Here is a 21,212-nt window from a genome sequence, read left to right on the forward strand (position 1 = left end):
TGTGTTGCATCGCTATCCAATCACAGTTTTCTGTTCAGGACATGCAACAATAACCGGCTAGAGACCGGCATGCAATTTTGTGCAATAGACTAGTTGTCCATGCAATGTTAAAGGGAGGAACACAGGTTTGTGTCCCAGTACATAAATAAACTGTGATCACAGACAACAGGATGATTCCCCACTGCAATGATCTACTTCTCCTCCATTTTGATGTTGAATGCCAGGCTGGACCTGCACCCAACCTGTTCTCTCAGTATATTCACTGTAGCGGCTGCACAGGAACATTTGCATAAACGGGATTTGATTGGCTGATACCTCCGCTACTGCTTGAAAAGTTGAACTCTACTGCGAGCAAAGTGAAGCAACGGAACCTCACTGCAGTTTGGCAAAGCATGACAAAGCCCCTGACACGTATTTGTGAGTGCTGCGTAATGCTCTTCCCCATCAGTAGAATCAGAAACCAGAACTAAAACAAAGTTCAGAAACTACAAAAATGTCTTTATTTCTTCATGTTAGCATTTGTTCTTCCACTACACCTTGAGATCTGTGAAGCTGGGTGAAGCAAGAAACGAGAAAGAAGTGCACTGTCTGTGGTATACAATTCTTCCCTCTCATGGCAGTGCTAGTTCTACTCAAAATATTTCAAAAACTTTTCATTCAGACGCCAGCGTCTTATTTACAGGTATCAGCTTCAAGTATGGAATCTTCCCTGGCACAAGGTGCAGAGACATAGCAAACATTCACTGAACATTAAATTGAAGCACACACAGCACAGAAACACAAGAGAGCACAGATTGTGCAAGTTTTACAATAACTGGATGCCCGACAGACACAAACCCACATAGTAATTTTAAATTCAAAGCAGCTGGGCAAGTTTATTCATTTCGATAGCCAGGGAGTATATATTGGAGAGAGGCAGGATGTAGACGGAGCGGTGCAAAAAGCATCTTTGACTCCTTTGCACAAGATCACCGGCCCTTATGCCACCTGTAAGAACTGTAGCTCATTATTCACCCAGGAGACTCTGCTGTTAAATATCTCCAAGGTGGTTCCAAACACAGATTGTCTGGCTTAGATCTTTCAATATTTATAAGTTTGTGTAAAAGTTATCCCCCTGTTAAGCTGAAAAAAATTCTCAGTTCCAGCAAAAGTACAATGGATTAAACACTGGTTACAGCAGTTGCTGGTTGAGAGCCACTACCTCTGAGGGTGTCCACCCCAAACTAAATTTTTCAAGTTCCTTTCGTGTACCTACAACGCCTCGTTTACCTACCCCAGTTTGTTTCAGCTGACTTGCTGCTGAATAGTTCAACATTCTGGGAAAGACGTGTAATCGCTTTCTTACCAATAGTTGGATGAGAAGACTGTTTCAAGTCTGTTTGTTAACAATGAAGCTACAACGCTGTGCTAAGCTAATAGCTCCTATTTAAGCATATTTCCCTAGAAGTCAACTATTCCTATAAAATGAGTTCTGATTTCTTGACTTGATTTTCTTGACACCTGAAAGGTGAAGCAAATGGCATAAAGAAAACCTAGTTCTGTCTTGCATAGAATTTGCCAGACGAAAATTGCTTAAGTAACTTGTATTAATTCGCAGCACGATCTGAAAGTTAGAGCACCTCTTAAACCAACACTGATGCTTGTAACACTACATGAAAACTGCAATGAACTTTGATGTACTCCCTGTATCAGTCTCTGGTTTTTGGGATAGATGGATATTTTGGAAAGGGACTGGAGATACTTAGTCTCTTCAGCGAATCACATGGCCTTCTCACAGAGGTGCAGGCTGCCATGGAAACACTAGCAGCTCACTAGTGTGTTTGATGCTTTTGGAGAACTTCAAAGACCCAATGCTTGGTTACTTTAACCCATATATTGCAGCATGGAGTAACCTGACGAGCAATACTTCAGCAGGGGAAATTAGTTTGTTTTTAAGGTGTCTGATTTCTCACGTCTCTCTGTGGAAGAATGTTGCTGAAGGAGAAAGAGCTCTGTTGCCAGAAAAGCCTCTAAAATTAAGGTAGAAATGATATGTTTGGACAAGCACCTCGCTCTCTGCATATATATCCTGCATTGTTCTGTCTGTGTGTTCACTGTATGTTTTATCTCTGGCACAGCACATTATCTGCAATCATTTTAAATTTACCTTATAAATGAGCCTTATTTGAAGCCTGCCATTTAACATTGGCTGAGTTGTCTCTTAAAATAAGAGTGAGTCTGATTCAATTTACACTCAGGCAGCTGCACCAATTTTACCCAGACACGTAGAGGAAGACAACTAATGCTTTCTTTCATCTTTCTATCTGAATTTTCACTCTCAGAAATCTGCTTCACACTTGAGGAGGCAGTTCACCCACGATGCAATTGATCTCGTTCCATTTCTTCTTTTTTTTTTTTTTTTAAACCAACTCAAGCGGCAAAGCAAATCAATAGAGATGACGTTTGATTTACACACTGGGCTCCATAATAACATCACAGTGGATGAACAAATAATGAACACCAGCAGCAAGTGCTACACAAATACACATGGACAATGTGCAGCATTGTAAACAACTGTGTAACTATGCAAATCAAGCAGCACCGCAGCAGCACTGCTGTTTCCCTACTTGTGTCAATCGTTGCTGAACAGGATCACACAGTAAACAATATGAACCAAAGCACTGAACCGCAGTCTATAGAGGAACAGGATCCTTCAAGATTACCTGCAGTAGTGTTTGTGTTTCAGTGTAGTTTCTTTTATCGTAAAAAGAGTACTCCAGCGATAGTATGAAGTGTTGTATGTCTATAACATTGTTGGAATCATGATGGACAGTTAATAAAAGAGGATCAGCATCGACAGAGCCGAATCAGAGATGCCGATCAGAGATCCTACATTACCCACAGTGCAACAAGACAGTTAGGTCAGGGGTTCAGTTGTGCCATGCTAGTAGCAACTTATGACTCAACACTGTTCATATAGATATCCAACAACTTGATTGAAAATTCAACAGTGATGGGGTACTGATGGCTGAAAGCTCAATATGTACAAAGTTATATACAGCATAGCCAATGTAACTTGTACTACATACTAGATTAACATTAACAATGTTAACTAACAACTGACACTAATGGTTTTGCATAGAAAATTACTCTTCTCAGCATTTTTAGCATTTCATTAAAGATATTTACATAAAATATATATATATATAACTAAAGTGAAACTCTTAGATCTATGTTCATTAGGAATTACATTTCATATTAAGTTTTAAAAAGATAAAATGCAAGTACTAAGAAAACCTTTCTTTTTTGTCATCTTGTGTGTGTGTGTGTGTGTGTGTGTGTGTGTGTGTGTGTGTGTGTGTGTGTGTGTGTGTGTGTGTGTGTCTCTCTCTCTCTGTATGTGTACATTTGCATTTGTGAACATGGCTGCAGGTGTGCGTATGCTGGACGGTGAGGTGACTGACATGGTGGAGGCCCAGTCTCTCAGTCTGAACCCCCAACACATTGACATCTACAGCGCCAGCTGGGGCCCAGAGGACGACGGCAAGACTGTTGATGGACCTGCCAAACTCGCCAAAGAAGCTTTTCTGCGTGGAGTTACAGAGGTGTGTGTGCGTGTGTATGTAAGTGTTTGTGTGAGACAGAAATTATTTACTGCCTGTGTGTGGCTTCCTTTCAGCAGTCAGTAATTGAACTGTTCAAGCATGAGAGGACACAGGCGGCAAGAACAAAGCAGTTTTTGACCCTGACAATTATGAATGGAAAGGAATGTCCTCTAAAAAGCCACCAGGGATGAAAATTTTGAAAAATGAATAGAAGCAGCACTCACAAAAATTACGTATGAAAAGTTTTTTTATACATTCATTGTTAGTTGAAGGACGCTTCTTAAACTGCCAGCTCATCTTTTATCTCTCAGTTCTTTCAGTTAGTTGGCATGTTTTTTTGTTTTCTTTTAGAAAAAAACAAAACATGCCAACTGGAAAAAAAAAACAAGGTTGTTTTAAAATATCCAATCTGGAGTTTTAAGTACTTAAAACAAGCATTTCTAATCAAAGGCTTCCAGACACATGCATAACTATATGCACATACAAAAATAGAGATTTTAAGGGGGTAATCATGAAAATTAGTCTTGCAGCATCTAAGAACATGGAAATCTGAATATTGACCAAAAAGGCACCACACTGTCATGTAGTCAGTCCTGTTGTTGGTAGCAGGACTTGTTTTAATGCATGTGGTACATTGGGACCGTGTCAGATATGTACAATGAACAAGTAAACAGATCAATAAGCATACAGATCAGACCCCAGACTCTCACATCTGCACGCCATGAATAAACACATCACTCATGCCAACTGTTGTTATAGACTAGTAGGATTCAAGGCATGTGCCATAAAGCTGATTGGAACTGCTGACACTGACTACCAAGATAATTGCCACAGTGACAGTACTGTCAGATGCTGTTGTGGGTGGTGCATAGCTGGGTTTGATCAATGCAGAGAGAGACAGTGCCACTCAATACAATAAAGTGGCTCTTAGATGAAAATTATAGCACTTCAAAGGCTGAGAGGTTGGATGATTTATTACAATGAGCTGTTGTCATATAGTGCCTTTTTGTTTTGCATTGCTGTCATGCGATATTTAGCTGTTTTTAATTTACTGACTGACCACCCCGGCCTCTGTGATGTATGCTGGGTTCTAATGGGCTCTTTTTGAAATGAGCCCTGAAATGAATTTGCCCTCCTATAATTGGGATTCCCATTAAGATTGAATGAGATTTTGTTCTTTTCTGGATAGTTGTGGTCTGAGGCATGAATGAATGAAAGGGTCTGTGGTCGTCTCTCTTTCTGCTTGTCTAAAAGTACTGTGCATTCTCCAGGGTCGTGGTGGTTTGGGCTCCATCTTTGTGTGGGCTTCTGGAAACGGAGGGAGGGAGAAGGACAGCTGTAACTGCGACGGCTACACCAACAGCATCTACACCCTGTCCATCAGCAGCTCCACCCAGAACGGCAATGTCCCCTGGTACAGTGAGGCTTGCTCCTCCACCCTCGCCACCACCTACAGTTCGGGGAACCTCAACGAGAAACAGATAGTGAGTTGTGGTTGTATCCAACGTCTTTCTGTCTTTGTCTGCTTCTCATTGTTTCCCTCACTCAAACTATTGGCATTCACACTGAGTTTCTACTTTAATTTTATGGTAAAATTGGGAGATGATTTATTTCCTAAGTGAAGTTTAGTTGAACCACAGTGTCTGTTTAATTGCAGTCGCTGGAATTTTGGACCTGCTGGAGCTAATCCAGTCTGTAAATTAAATCCTTTTTTTTTTTTTTCCAATAGCAACACATTAGATTTAGAACAATGGGACATTATAATCAATGCTGAAACCATCAAACCATCAATATAATCAACTCAATCAATTGAGAGAAAATCTAACAATGTTGATTGAATGTTGAACATTTTCTGGTTCCAGCCTCTTAAAAATCATGATTTTCTGCTTTATTTCATTGTTAATTGAACATTTTCTGGTTTTGAATCATTTGCCAGGCAAGACTATCAAACTGAACATGTCACAACGTGATAGGCATTTTTCAGTACATTTCACTGACTAAACAATGTGATAGATTATAATAATTGATACTTTTTGCCCTAACTATCTTCTTATCTGCATTTTCAGTCCTTCTAAACCTTCAGAAACACCATTTGATCTTTGATCACGCTGTATATTAAATGCATTTACATTTTGTGCATACAAATGGCTGCAAGTAATGATTGTCTCCTCTTTGGATTAATTTCTTGATTAACTGATTCTTTTGTAAATATCAAAATCCCAGAGCCTGGTTTTGTGTCCAAAACCCAGTGATTTTTCAGTTTACTCTCAAAATAAACTAAATAAACCAGACAATATTTGAGAAATTTGAGAACCTGAAACCTTAAAAAAATACTGTTTTTAAAATATGCCAAACAATTTGTGTTGAGTGGCTAACCAGTTAACTGAGTAATTGTTTTAGCTCTATATGTGGATAGAGAAGAGAAAGAGATATGTGGAGCTAAGAATTAAGCTCTGCAGCTTTATTCTATAATCACATGACTTGTTCATTCTTTCCTCCTTTTCTTCAGTCATCTTCTGCTCCATTCATTCAGTGTTGGGCCATTAAAATGATTATGAATAGTGAACGGCTGAATGTCCATCTGGCAATCTGTTGCTGTTTAACAATCACACGGACACATACACACACACGCGCGCGCGCACACACACACACACACACACACACACACACACACACACACACACACACACGCGCGCACACACACACACACACACGCGCACACACATGCGCACACACACACACATACACCAGACCAACTGGACGGACAGCTTATGACATCTCTGTGACATGTGGCTGGTCCCTTAATGCTTCAGTGCTGTACTCATTTAATTGTGCTGTCACTCATGAACCCTGGAATGAAGAGACGTAGTAACACAGAGAGGGTGGGACCTTCGGATTGTGCGGGAGAGAAAATCTGAATGTCTTTTTCTGTTTTTTTTTTTTTTTTTTTTTTTTTTTTTTTATTAGACTTAAATTATCCTTCTCTTTCAATTTAAAGTAAGGGGGATATGGGAAGCTCCTGAATGCATAATTGAACCATTAAAGTTAGTTCTGCCGATGCATTTATTATTCTGTTTCGTCTGGTTAAAGATCATTTTCTAGAGGCTCTGCTTTGGTCAGCACATTGGGCAGATTTTTGATTCCAACTGCTTTTCACTCATACTCAGTTGCATATATTGACCCCCTTTTAGGACTATACAGCAGGGGACTGGGGGCTTTTGGTGATCCAGTATTTTTTAACCTTTATCCTTCCTTAGTACAAACCCTCTGGTTCTCCAGCCCATTGCTTTATTTTCATGCAGCTGCAGAAATTCACACCTGGGAGCTGCCCAGTACAACCACAGCCCTCTGCTGTGGGTCACTGACGAGATCTCGGCTGAGTCCTGCTCAAATACGCTTCACTGGTAGTTGTTGAAAGAAAGAGAGCATAAGTTATATGATTTCCTTGCTTTGATTTTCCAGCTGGTCCATGGAGTCATGCTGTGGACCGTGTGCTCTTAGGTTCCCCTTTCTTTAACCATTCGGCCATTTCTTCGTCCAGAAAATATATATAAGATGATAAAAGAGCAGTTTTCTAACGACAACAACAACAAGTGAAAAACAAATCCTGTATGTTTCAAGACTATTTTCAACTTTATCAGTTTTTGTTTGAACTGTCTTTTTAAGCCCACTGTGTTCATCTCCCATAGGTGACTACAGACCTCAAATCAAAATGTACAGACTCTCACACGGGAACCTCTGCCTCTGCCCCGCTGGCTGCTGGGATCATCGCTCTCGCCCTTGAGGCCAAGTAAGTGCTTATCACCATTTTTCTATGAGCATTACCAAGCCTTGCAATTCTCTTCAGCTGTATAGCCTCATTCTAACCTTCCCTACCTGCATGTTTCCTTGACTTTTGTTGATTAAAATCAGTTTATCCAGTGGAGAAGAGAAGTATTAAAAATATAATTCGCACAGAAACAAACTCATGATTAGATTCTGGAGGAATTATTCCACAGAACGACTGGTCATTTTGAGAACCTGCATATACAATAAAATATTCAGAGAGCCCAAGTATTTTGAATTAATGCCCCACTGTTATCAGGTTCTAGCATGTGGTTAGAAGTTCCCTAACTGCAAATTGGTAATTTAGTGGAAACAGGTCCTTTTTTTTTTTTGGCACATACTTTTTGAAGCTCGATTATAAGTTTACCATTATTGTATTGAAACAGGCTTTAACTGGAAGTGCTGCATGTTTATGCATCAATTCGGCTTGATTATCCTATTTTATGAATTACTATTTAACCCCTCTCTGACACACTTCAACTGTGTCTTTACAAACAACACAATTTGATGTAAGCACCAGTCATTCTTATCCAGTCACGCAGCACTAATGGAACGACAAGCGTGAGTGTCAGAATAGTCTTGAAAATGACTAATTAGTCTTGTGACAAAACAGTAACAGAAAAAAACAGAAAAAGATTTATAATTAGGAGTACATTTAATGTTTAAAGTGATTGAGCAAGATTACCAAACAAAATGCTGTTTTTTTACTAAATCCACAATAAAATGTATGAATTTAGTGAGGTAATTAATCGCAGCAGAGAAGCAAAACCCAACTCTGACCTCCTGTAACCCTTTTTTTGTGACCGGTCTGTTCGAACTGACACAGCTGCAGCAGAATAATCACTTTTTCAGGTTTTCTCCTCACAAGACATTTTGCCAAAGGGCAGAAACTCACTTAAAACACATGTTGACTTCGGATTTAGTGTAATTCAGGAAAGAATGTGACTGGTACTTCATTGTATTCTGAATTTAATCAGCTGTCCACCTGCAGCTTAAGACTATAGGATGTATTGACAGAGTCTTCTGTTTGATCTGTTTGAGTCTTACCATTTGTGTCCTGTGTGTGTGTGCGTGTGTGTGTGTGTGTGTGTGTGCGTGTGTGTGTGCGCATGTGTGTGTGTCTCTCTCTCTTTATGTGGCTGTGTATGTCTCTTTGTGTGCTTGCATATCCACATGTTGCAGTAAAAACTTGACCTGGAGGGATATGCAACATCTGGTTGTGCGAACTTCTCACCCTGCCCACCTGCTTACCAATGACTGGAGAACCAATGGGGTTGGACGCAAAGGTACAGCAACTCCATCCCAGATCTCTTCTGCCCTCTGCAGTTCCAGATGCCTTTGAGGCTCATTAATATGTTTTGCATCTAATAAACCAAATTGTCATTAGAGATGCAAGGCACCGGAATTGGGCAGAGAGGTTGTGTGAGAGCTTCAAATCGGATCCACACAGTGTGGTTCATCTGTAAATTCAGAGCCGGGAGAGTGAGGGTGCTGCTCACAGCAGGCCACCATTCATGTGTCTGTTTCCTCTTTTCTCTCTGGGTCTCTGCAGTTAGCCATTCATATGGATATGGTCTACTTGATGCCAGTGGAATTGTAGCACTGGCAAAGTCGTGGACAAGCGTGGGGCCACAGAAGAAATGTGTGATCACCATGGTTTGTGAGCCAAGGTCAGTACACTACACATACGCACAATAAATCTATTTCAAGACCCTGGTTATAAGTATTTATACATATCATAGCTGTCACATTTTTTCAAAAGGAAAATCTGGTTCAAACTAATGACAGCTAACAAGTAATTAGTTTGAAATAACAGCCCACATAGTCTAATCATAAACTGCATTGTAGAAATTGATGTCGCTCCGTCCATCTGAAGCTGCCTCACATGTGTGACAAGCTAATGTTACTGTAAGATAGTTACATTTTACAAACTCTCCCACAGTTGTTTCATATATGTGTCAAACCCAATATTTCCTCACTTTACCTCTCAAATAGTTTGGTGCCATGTTCAGCGGGGTAAGCTAGTTTATTTATAGAGCAACAGGGCATTCACTATGTTAGATGGACAGTACGTTTCAGGGGCGCCACCTGCTGGAAAACAGGTCACAGTCTGTTCTGACGTTCACTCAGAATTTTGAATTAGATCAGATCATTACGAGTCGAATATTTAATTTTCCCACATTCAAACAGCAGTTTAGATCTCGAATAAAAAGTGTCCGCCCTATCGTACAGTATAAACTTCATAATAAAAATAATCCCGATGATGTCATCAGGATTAGGAGGCAAGGGGAGTCTTAATGAAAGAGGTACGTATGTTGCACAATAGGATACGAAGTCAGACTATGTCCTTTTGCCTGAAAAGTGCCTAGCTGCCATTCAAAAACAATCTTCTGTTTTACGAGAGCTCAAGCTAAGATTGCAGCAGCACATAGAAAAGATATAACATATAACACAAACCTACATTGAGAATATAACAAGTTTGTGAAAGGCAAATTATAAAGAATTTTAATAAGGGATCAGCAAAAGCAACGTGATCAGACATAATCCTTTCATTGTTAAGACGAAGTATTTGTCCTCAGCCATTTTATTCCTCCTCCTCTTGGTGTCACATTCGAAACGCAGTCGGACGTCTCCTCTTCATTATGCGCCCCCTGTCACTTCCCTCGCTGGGTTTGAGGTTTCTCTCTCTTTCACTGCAGCTATGAGATGCTCAGAGCAGATGGTTCGAGCGTCTGGGAGCAGTAGTCATGGCAGGTTATTCAATTTATTCAATTTAGGTGTTAAGCTGACTCACTTATCTGGAGTGACTTGAAATAAGTGAGCAGATAGGGGTTCTGCGTCTGTCTCACTTACAGCCAGTCATTACCTCTAACAGAATCATGACAGTATCCTCAAAAAGGAGGGAAGAAATTCACACAAGATATACATGAACTGCACCATACAAGCTACGTCATCATCCTCATGATCACAGTCACAAGACCGTTTGGCCATTTGCTTAGACTTGTGTAGCAGTGAGATGATGAAAGAAGTCTCGAGTGATATTCTGTGTATCAGAAGACTGTGACTGTGAATTTCAGAGTGACAGAAGTTTGCTGTTCTGTGATTTGAATTTTATCAGTGAGACGAGCCTTGTGTTTACTTCGGAAAATGGACCGTGCCTCAAAGCACAACGTCGTAGCAGAAAAGCTCCAGTAAGCGTGTGTCGAACTGAATAAGTGAGCTGACAGGCTTTGTTTAAAATAGACGTCAGAGTTTTTGAATGTGATGGTTCTTAAGGAGGATTCGCCAGAGTTAATGCATATTACCACCAGGGCTGCAGAATTTTGTATCACTGAAAATTCAACTAACTGGAGTATTGCCTGAGCTACAAGCTCTGACATAGCTTTTCAAAAGTGATTTATGATTCAGAAGCACTCTCTCTCTCGTTTCTCTGTAATGTACTCTACCAAATGGATGGCAGTTCTTCAGGTTTGGCAGGTACCCAGAATATTTTTTTGGTGGTTCTGAAAAGCCCTTACACATTTGTGTCTTCCTAGGATTATTGTTTTGAACAGGTTTCATTTAAAAACAACTTCACAAATGTTATATCCCAATATGGAATAAATATGTGATTGATTGATTGAGCAGAAGGCAATTAGACAATACAATAATACATTTAGCATTGCACATTGTGTTGGTCTTTTGGCTTGTGTTGTGTTTTGCTGATGCTGAGCAGAGAAATCTTGTGTTATTTTACAGGCATCTTTAAATTTTCAGATAGTGTTTACCATTGTCACAGATGTGAGTTTCACCTGTAGCTGCTGCTGAAATATTGATGACAAAAGGGGCCAAAGTTGTCATCGACTGAGATGCTGGTTATAGTTTTGTAGGATATCCCTCGCCCTGTCTTTCTGTGTGCGTGTGTCTGTAAAAAACAGATGCCATGGCTGCAACAGTGCCACAAATTCTGTTCCTCCGAGGCCTTAAATCACAGACGCCTGTGCCGCACTGGTCAACTGGCAATGATTAATCAGCCTCGGAAGCTATTTGTATAAATTTACATTTCTTCCTCATATGTGTTGTGACTCTATCCCAAAAGACCATGAAATACATATTCCAGTTGCTTGAACATGGAAATAGTGAAATGCCGCATTGCTGTCAATTTGCATCATAACGACATGACGACTGTCACTGTAGGACTCATCGGCGTAGTGTTGTAAATTAACATTTTAGATTGTTCCCATGTGAGGCTGCTTCGAAGGTCATATATGTACTGTTTTAATCCATCATGAAAAATGAGAAGTGGACCTGGAGGGATTGTGTCTTAACAGAGCGTGAAACCATATCTTGTTCGTGATTTGGGCACCTCAGTGTCACTAAAACCTTGCGCCTTCCTCCTCCTCCTCCTCAGAATTGTTGTGGATGCGTGTAATCTCCTAAGCGGATTTGTGGGGCGGGGGGTGGGGGTGGGGGCTTCCGCAGAGGACACTGGTGCTACAGGTTGTGAGACACTCATCCTGTTCAAGCAACAAACTGCTCACCTTTCACAGGCTCGCACACTGGCCAGGGGCAAAATGCCACTCGTACAGTTATCTGGCAGGAAGCTCATCCAGAGCTCGGAACAAACCAGTAATGATCTCAACAGCATACAACCTACAACTAATACACACCACTCTCTTAATGTGTCTTTGCCATATGTCGTTTCTCACATTTGACAGGAATATTGGCAGCCATTTATCGATTAACATGAGTGTGGACGCCTGCATCGGGACAGACAGTCACGTGACTTCATTAGAGCACGTTCAGGCCCGGCTCACCCTGTCGTACAACCGGAGGGGAAACCTGGCTATCCACCTCATTAGTCCTGCCGGCACACGCTCCACACTGCTCCACCCCAGGTACAAACGCACAGCTACATGGACACACACAAGCGTACAGTAACCGATTCTGATTACAAACCATTTACACTTTGTTGTTTTCCTGCAGGCCTCATGACTACTCATCAGAGGGTTTTAATGACTGGGCTTTCATGACCACCCACTCCTGGGATGAGAACCCCACAGGGGCGTGGACGCTGGAGATTGAGAACGTGGCTGGTGCCAGTGACTATGGTGAAGCATCTTCCTTGTTGATAAGAAAAGACTCAAGAGATTAACATTTTGCTGGATTTTCCTCTATGTTTGTGTGTTCTAGAGTTTGCTGCTAGTTTAGATATGGTTGCAACAAACGATTGTTGATTACTTTTCTGATTAATTGTTTTGTCAGTAAAATTTCAGGAAATGGTAAAAAAAAAAAAAAAAAAGGCAAAAAGTCCAAGGACCTTAAGGACACATCTTGATATTACTTGTTTTGTCTGATTAACAGTCTTAAACCTAAAGACATTCAATTACAAAAAAGAAAAGAAAAGCAGTGAATCCTCACATTTGAGAAGCTGGAACTATCAATGTTTTGCCATTTTGGCTTGATAAACAACTTGGGTGATAGAAAAAAATTCATTTTAATTATCAGTCAGTTGATTTATCAAAATCAAAACAAAAACAAACAGTAACGACCCCAAAAACCACAAAATCAAACCTATCTTAACACCAGGCTCAACAACAAGTTTATAACAACATAAACAAGGCATCAAACAAAGTACCTAATCCTAATTCTCATATGAAGTAATGGCAATATTATGTTATGTGGGAAGCAAATATATTAAATTCACTAATCAATTAATCAGCTAATTGTTGTAGCTTTTATTTAATAGCGACACTAGAGATACAGAGAAGGATCAGAGGAGGTGAGAGAGGGGTATGACATGCAACAAAGGTGGATTTAAAGGTGGATTTAAAGGTGGATTTAAACTTGGATGTTAAGATTATGTTCTATGCTGCAAGACAGCATAAAATGACCTCACTTGTAAAACGGGTCGAATGTTATTTAACACATGTTTTAATCTGAGACTAGAGTTCAGATCGCGTGTCAGGAGATTAGAGATTAAGTGGCTCTTGTAGCTGTGGCTCCACAGTGCCTGTGCCTTTGTGCCTCTTTATAGGAGCTGTGAAGCCGACTCTGTGGAGCTCTGCAGTAACAAGTTTTCTTATAACAGGGAGCATGACAAAGCCCTGGAGTGAATACTTCACTTTTTATGTTTGCCCTTGGACCGCCCACCAACAACTGTCTGAATCTGGATGTAGCAGGTCCACCCATGACGTGATATTCAGAATTCAAGAAAACCCCAGAAAATAGCTGTAGCTAAGTGCTTCACACCTCCCTCCTCAGTAAGGAGTGGCTTTATAAAGTGGAACCTCTCACAAGACCCCACACTTGAATCATTCTTGAGAGAGGGGCACTTTGACACTCTTATTAAGCACTGCGTAATCATGACATCTTGAAATTGCAGCTCATTTCAGCATCATTTACTGTCACTATATGCAGAAAATCTAAGAGTCTAAAATGAGTAGAGGACACATTTACCAAATTTACCCTAGGGAGTGCCAGAGCCGTACTATTTTTGACAGGCTTACTTTTTCCCCCCCAGTTAATTTCAGATTTTTATTTCCATCTCTATCTCTCCGCTCAGGCACTCTGACCCAGTTCATCCTGGTGCTGTATGGCACTGGCTCAACATCTCCCAGCTCCTCTGACAAGCCTCAGGCTGGCGACGGCAGCTGTAAGACCCTGGACCTGAGGCAGATATGCATCGGTAAGACTGGTATCTGTTGTCTCCGGTTTGGTCTTCACAGGACGTTACTGTCACAGCAGCTGAGGAGCGATAGTGTAATTACTGATTCATGTTGAGATGTGATATGTGAAGTAGTCTGGATAGTTTGAGGTGAGCGGGATGAAATCCCTTATTTGCTCAGCTGCATCCGTTTGCATTGTGTGTCTCTGAGTGAACTGTGGGCAGACTCATTTGAAAGTCACAGGCTTGTCTTATTAAACCTCTTCAAGCATCATATGCCGAGTCTCTTGAGTATTAGTATCCATTTTAAATATGGATCTAACTTCTGATGAGATCAAATTAAGTTTTTACTTCAGGTCCCTTTTAATAATCTCATTTAAATTTAATGGTGTCCAAACTGCTGTCACCTACCAAATCCAAGTACTGCTATAGGCAAGGTCTAAAGATACCACTGACTGAGCACTAACACAGTGTGAAGTCCACCTACTGTTGTCTGAACTGGTGACAGCCTGACACCTACAGGCTGTCAGAGGTACTTGCATACTGACAGACAAGATCATAGAATCGTTAGGGGGGAACAGAATGTAATTATCATGTGTTTTGTTTATCATGTATCTTAGTGTCCTCTGTTTTTTGAACGAGTTAACAAGACCCTACAGTAAATTAGATTTTCCTCTTCTGTTGGCTCACACTCCTGTTTGTGGCTCTGTTACCCCCAGCACCCAGAGTCTGTTAATTGCTATTATAGGCAATGGTCTGCATCTGGACCTGCTGCATATGGAAATGGGTCTTCTCACTTAAACATGCTGCTCTCAGCATATAAATTGCAAAGCTTTTCGTCATCAGTTTTTTTTTTAGTAAGCAAAAGTAGAACTAACAAAAGTGGAAATGGTGACTTGGAAGCATAATTGCCTATAAAACCTGGTGCCACAACAACCCATGGATGAATGAAAACAGACATGTCAGACACATCGTTCTTTACCGTGTTAACTGAGCTCTCTGAGGCTTGACAGTCTGAGCAGGAATCCTGCTTCTCTGTTAATGGGAAGTCTTGACTCATATGAAGAAGTAAAAGGTGAGTACGGCTGTTTATTTCAGTTTCTTTCTTGTGTGTTTTAGAGTGCAACGCCGGCTACTACCTCTTTCAGCAGGGCTGTGTGAAAGAATGTCCAGCAGGCTTCTCAGTGGGCTCCCAGCCGCTCAACTACACAGTGGGAAACTTTATATTGCCAGCTTCCGTCCCAGCCTGCCTGCCCTGCCCACCGCCCTGTCTGACCTGCAGCAGCCTCAGCCCTCAGGCCTGTCTGTCCTGCCAGCCTCACAGCTCACTGGACCCCATCTCTGGCACCTGCCTGCACCTCAACCAGTACATGCGTGAGTCCCCTGGCAGCTTCATGGTGGGCCAGGGGAACCCGGGATTGCAGCTCCAGCTCAGCTCCCAGCTGCCCATCACTATTGCCGTGCTGAGCTGCATGGCCATCATCGCCACCTTCGCTGGGGTCTTCCTGCTGCTGCAGCTGCGCTCTGGCGCACTCATCAAGCTGCCCTCTCTGGAGGCTGGCGGCGGTCTCGGGGGCACCTTCAGCCTTGGGGGAAATAGGATGGTGTCTTACCGCGGCATCCCGACAGTGTGGGGGGATGACGGTGTAAATACAGACTCCGAAAACGAAGAGTTTGACGTCCAAAATGAGAGGACTGCCTTTATCAAAACACAAAGTGCTCTTTAATGCCTCCCCCACATCCCTCCTTCTCTCCTGCTTTTAAAATCCTCGCAGCCCCGTTTGTCTGATAATTCAGGGCTGTGGTAACTGTCCTTTCACAGTCTTTTCTGGTTTTATCGCTCATCCCTTTTTCTCTTTTTCTGTCTTACCGGGATTTCATCTGAGTCCTGCTGCAGGATCTTGTCTTCCACTCTGCTGTGGGAGACCTGATGGGAAGCTGCTGTCTCTCAGAGCTCGGGATGGCCCAAGCTTTGCTTTGTTCACACTTCGACGCATTTCTATTAAACTGACTCTCTCCCTCCTCTTGCCCTCGATCACTAACAGTGTCTGTCTGTGCAGAGTCCATTTTCCCCTCCAGCTCCAGCTGCTTTTTGTTACACTAAACAAATGATTATTATTTGCTTTCTTCCTATTTTTTCAGTCTCAGTGCAGTAGCCAGACGAGATTGCTGAGTGTGAGTAGAGATGTGTGTGTATTGTGCGCACGTCTGGATGAATGTGTGTGAATGAGAGCGTGTAAACCTAATGAATAGTGTAGTGCCCTTTATAGAGAGGTTAAAGCTGGTCCTGTCACATTTAGTACTTTAACAAAATAAGTGGTAACAAAAAAAATGTATTATGAGGCATGAAATCTGGTTTGGATACACTGACTCTCCAAAGTGTTGTTGAGTGACATCAATATCCAAAATCTGCTCAGAAAAGCCACTTATCTGTAGTGATTCACATTTTCAAGTACATTTTAAAAATCAAAAGCATAATGGCTGACAAGGAAATGTCCAGACTTCAATAGTTTATAATTGTGTGTCACCAGCCAGAGAAACAAAGCAGACTCTCTGAGAGCTTTCCGGACACGTCCTCCCCATCGTCCTTCTTTCCATGACGAGACAGTAATTGTATTTACTTGAAACTGAATCCATCTTTCATAGAGTCACTCTTTTTATCTGCTCGGTTATTGTTCTAAGTGTGATGGGGGCTTTAGTTCTCCTATTGTACACACAATCTGGAAAGATCTCAGCTCTGACAGAACAAACTGTGAGTCACACAACTAGCAGAGCTTCCTCCAGACATTTGGGATTCACGATGGACTGAACTTATTCTAGTTTGGAAACTATAAATTCTCCCAACCTTATGACCTCCCAGCTATCACATGGAAGGGTATAAAAAAAATAAGATAGATTAAGAGGGAAAAAAAAAAAAAAACCCACACACACAGACACTCAAAGAGAGGCTACTTGTTCAACCCTGAGGCACAATCCCTTCCGGGCATATTTCATTTCTATGTCTGATGTGCTCACATCCCAGGGCTGAGACAGAGACAGTCGAGGTGCTGATGGGACCCAGAACAATATGTGACTGTTGAGCACAAGAGCCTCTCCAAGCAGCTGACAGGTGTTGAGTTACCTGTGATTGATTTCTTGACAGTGCAGAAACGGTAACAATACATCAAGGCTTTCCCTTTTGTCAGAGCACATTAGCACTACAAACACACATTATACACACACCTCATATCATAATAGCTGAGAGTTTGTTGGTTTGTTTGTGTGTGTGTGTGTGTGTGTGTGTGTATTCGTTTGTGGCATACAAGGTCGATAAATTTTAATCTGCCCTCTGAAGTGCAGGTTTCCTCTTCCTCCCTCGTCTCAAAGTCTCTGCTCTCTTTCCCAAATCTTGAGCATAGTTTAGAAATCCTGCGTTGACTCCACATCTCATCAGCGTCTCTGCACTTACCCTCCAGTCTTCATCTAATCTGAATTTCAGATTAACTCTTCAGCGAACTTGCCAATTAATTATATTCTGAATGATACTGCAGCAAACTATTTATTCTGAGAGATTTTAATCATACCTTTAGGGAAGATTGTTTTAAAGTGATTTTTTTTCTCCCTGGGCTGGTTATCATCGAAAATATGCACCTCATGATTTAATCCAGTGTAGCCATTTTTCTACTATGTTGAAATTATTATTTTTCTTTTTTCTTTTTTTTTTTTTTCATTTCCAGTACAAAAACAGAGCTTGCTGAGAGAGGTTGTCATGGTGATGACATGCATACAAAACTGCAGCTGCTCATGCTTTTATCTACCTCTCATATCATTCAGCAAGGTTTCATACGCTGTTAGAGGAGCTGTTAAATGATTATAGAGGTCAAATTGTATGTAGGTCAAACATGAAAACGCTTCTTTGGAAAGGTTTAGGAGGATAGGCGTGAAAGTCAAATTTATGTTTTAGAACAGAAACAGGCAAATGCAATTCAGAAACTGTAAAGCTGCTGTGTAAATTCGAGTCCCCTGAAACTCCTCTCGCTCCTAAAATTTATTGCCTTTATGATCAGCATTCATGGGCAGTCACACATGGGCTTTAAAACCTGTTATTGAAAATAGAAGGATTGTCCGTAGATCTTGTTGGCCAGCGAGTTAAATGCTAAATCAGCTTAAAATAGTTTGAGGCATATGTTTTCCCCTCCTCTCACACACAATTTCTACCCAGACGGCTCCACCTGGTGTTAAGACCTTTTTCTTTCTTTCACTGACAATCAAATAATCTCCTTGTTCTGCGGGTGGGAAGGTGCACAAGCAACAAAACAAATCGATTTTGAATTTGACCACTTTCGTTGCGTGAAGCTTTCTGAGAAGGTATTATTCATAAATACTGTATGCAGAGTTGAATGTGATTTAAATTGCAAAAGCGTGTTTAGAGAGAAAGGAAAAAACATTTAAAAACAGTAGAGAATAACGTATTTCGAACCCCAATACCTGCCAAAAATCCTGCACGAAAACACGGAGAAAGATGCTCTCAAACACAGCACTGCGCCAGGAAGCTTAATTCAACTCAGATGGCTGCTGCAGGTGCAGCGCATTTTGGCTAAACTGGGTTGGAAACCAACCCGAGAATGTGGATTTAGAGGAAGGGCCCCTCAAAGGGAACAAAGCTAATGTGGCTACAGAATATTGAGTATGCTGCGTTGCTTTGTGTGATGTACATTAGTGCCTACTGCCATTTAGGCTTTGATTAGCCCCCATTCAAGGAGGGTGCTAATTTTAAAACGTAATAACTGCAGCCTCAGACTTGAGCCACAAAATCTTATCGACTTCCCAGCTTGGTGTGAAGTGTGTAAACAACAGATATTGGGCTGAATTTCGCACCAAAATTGCTTCCATAAAATATTATAACTCTCCAGGCTCAGAGTTTGCTTCTTTTTTTTGTAGAAGAAGAAGAACTATATTAAATTGTGGGACTTTGATCAATTTCTTGCAACTAGTGTGGATAATTGATGCTCAGCCTAGTCAACATTTTATATTCTTGTAATCTTCCCTTACAAAGGATTTATAAATTTCTCCTACAAACATGTTGGGATGTTCAGACAGAAGTTTCTGTGGTCCCTCAAGTGCACACATAAAATTATGTATTCATCTTAGCTTGATGTTGTGTTCACTACAGCTTCATAGAGTCAGAAAACTTTAAACTGATGAACGCTGAGCGGTGTGCATTCAAGTGTCCAACTTTTAAGGAAATCACAAATGCAGTCAGCATTAAGTAGCTAGTGCTTCCAAAGCACAGGGAGCTGCATAAAACCATTAGGAAACCATCAGCTTCCTCCTGTCACTGCTAGACGGATGGAAACTACACACTAAAAAGACGAGGTTCTCTAATTGTGCTAGAACGCAGCTCCTTATTATTAGGCAACCACTTCACGGGCTCTAAAGTGTGAAGCCTTTAATGTTGAAAGTAACAGGAATGTTACAGAAAATCTGCTCGTTGCAAATTGTCTCCTCTGATTATATAAAAAAGACTCGCTCGTGGGCACGATGGAGGCTTTGTCTTTTGTACCACTGATTTGTGTCATGTGGAGCTCGATGTTGCTTCAGTCCTGCCTCAGGATGTAGTCTGCAGTGATTAATATGAAGTCAGATGGAGTTAATAGGAGCAATATCTTTGGCGTAACCAAAGACAATCATTTCAGTGCTGTCTGTTTAGCGTTTAGACGTGTTGCTTTCAGGTTGTCACAGTCCATCGACCCCTTCACTTGTGTTCAAAGTGTTTTGTTGATATCATTGTGTCATCTCTGCCCGTTTGAAGATCTGCGGCGACACCCTGTATGTTCAGCAGCTGTGGAGGGAGGAGGTAGAATGTATCACATCTCCATTAACTTAAGGGCTGAATCAGATCTGCGTGCGTCCGTGTGTGCACATGCTTGCTTAAGTATAAATAAAACACTTTGTGATGGGGGGGAGGGCAGTTAGTGGAGCAACCTCAAACGACTCTGTTGACATCCTCCCGCCTCTTCATGAGGTTCCTGGCCTGTGGCTGCACACAGTACCTTACAGATTTGTGATCTATGAATAATGTACAAGAATGACTATCTTACATGGGACATAACTCTAAAATAAGGCCTATTTTTGTACTATATGAATGGTGCAGTGTAATTTTCTTGTAATTTAAAGATTTTTTTTTTGCTCTTGTTTTTCTCCTTTTTATTTAATTGATGTCAATTATAGATTCTACTAAAATAAAGATCTATGCAAATTTGAATGTGTTTTTTTTCACTTAGATGCACTTTTAGTAAATAAAACTTGATTATGTTAATGTAGGTTCACAGTGGTGGAAGATGTACTCAGATCCTTTTAAAGTACCAGTAGAACCAAGTAGAAATACTTAATTTCAAGTAAAAGCCCTGCTTTGAAAATCCTATTTAAGTGAAAGTACATTAGTAGCAGCAAGATAAAGTATCGAAAATAAAGGTATCGCTGTCATGGCATTTTCCTGGAACATTTTTGTGAAAGACTTGGATCATTTAAGGACCATCTGCGGAGTTTAGAGGAAATGCGTCTCGTGGTGGAAACATGACATTAAAAATTCGCTAAAACCAAACATCAAAGATAAAACTGCAATACCAAGTTAAAAATAGCAGGTCTCCATAAAAGTGGAGGTAGTTAACTGACAATACAGAAGTACAGAGGTACCACACACACACACACACACACACACACACATATATACAGCAGGGAAAATAAGTATTGAACGCGTCAACATTTTTCTCAGTAAATATATTTGTGATGGGGCTATTGACATGAAATTGTCACAACCCAAGTAATCCACACATACAAAGAAATCAAAACATATATGTCCATAAATTAAGTCATGTGTAACAAAGTGAAATGACACAGGGAATAAGTATTGAACACAGGAAGAAAAGGAGGTGCAAAAAGGCATGGAAAGCCAAGAAACCAACTGATATCTGTCAGTATTCAGAAAAACAATCCTGCCCCCTATCAGTGCAAATTAATATCAGCTGGTTTAGTCCTAATTGATGGCCTATAAAAAGGTTTCTTATTACCAATGTGTCACACAACGGGCATCTCATGATGGGTAAAAGCAAAGAGCTCTCTCAAGACCTTCGCAACCTTATTGTTGCAAAACATACTGATGGCATTGGTTACAGACG

The 21,212-nt window shown here is 41.0% G+C and overlaps 1 protein-coding gene across 2 annotated transcripts in view; it reads left to right on the plus strand.

Moving 5' to 3' along the window:
* furina (furin (paired basic amino acid cleaving enzyme) a) overlaps positions 1-20,299 on the plus strand; it is a 79,090-nt gene extending 58,791 nt beyond the window's left edge. For both annotated transcript variants that reach the window (XM_056380970.1, XM_056380980.1), the window contains exons 8-16: positions 3,412-3,584; positions 4,856-5,068; positions 7,274-7,374; positions 8,592-8,695; positions 8,962-9,079; positions 12,107-12,286; positions 12,375-12,499; positions 13,954-14,076; positions 15,175-20,299. In XM_056380970.1, coding sequence (XP_056236945.1) covers positions 3,412-3,584; positions 4,856-5,068; positions 7,274-7,374; positions 8,592-8,695; positions 8,962-9,079; positions 12,107-12,286; positions 12,375-12,499; positions 13,954-14,076; positions 15,175-15,782 — 1,745 coding nt within the window. In that variant the 3' untranslated portion in view covers positions 15,783-20,299. The remainder of the gene's footprint in view (positions 1-3,411; positions 3,585-4,855; positions 5,069-7,273; positions 7,375-8,591; positions 8,696-8,961; positions 9,080-12,106; positions 12,287-12,374; positions 12,500-13,953; positions 14,077-15,174) is intronic.
* Positions 20,300-21,212: the final 913 nt, after the last annotated feature.

This window comes from Seriola aureovittata, chromosome 1 (genome assembly GCF_021018895.1).
Source record: "Seriola aureovittata isolate HTS-2021-v1 ecotype China chromosome 1, ASM2101889v1, whole genome shotgun sequence".
NCBI lineage: Eukaryota > Metazoa > Chordata > Actinopteri > Carangiformes > Carangidae > Seriola > Seriola aureovittata.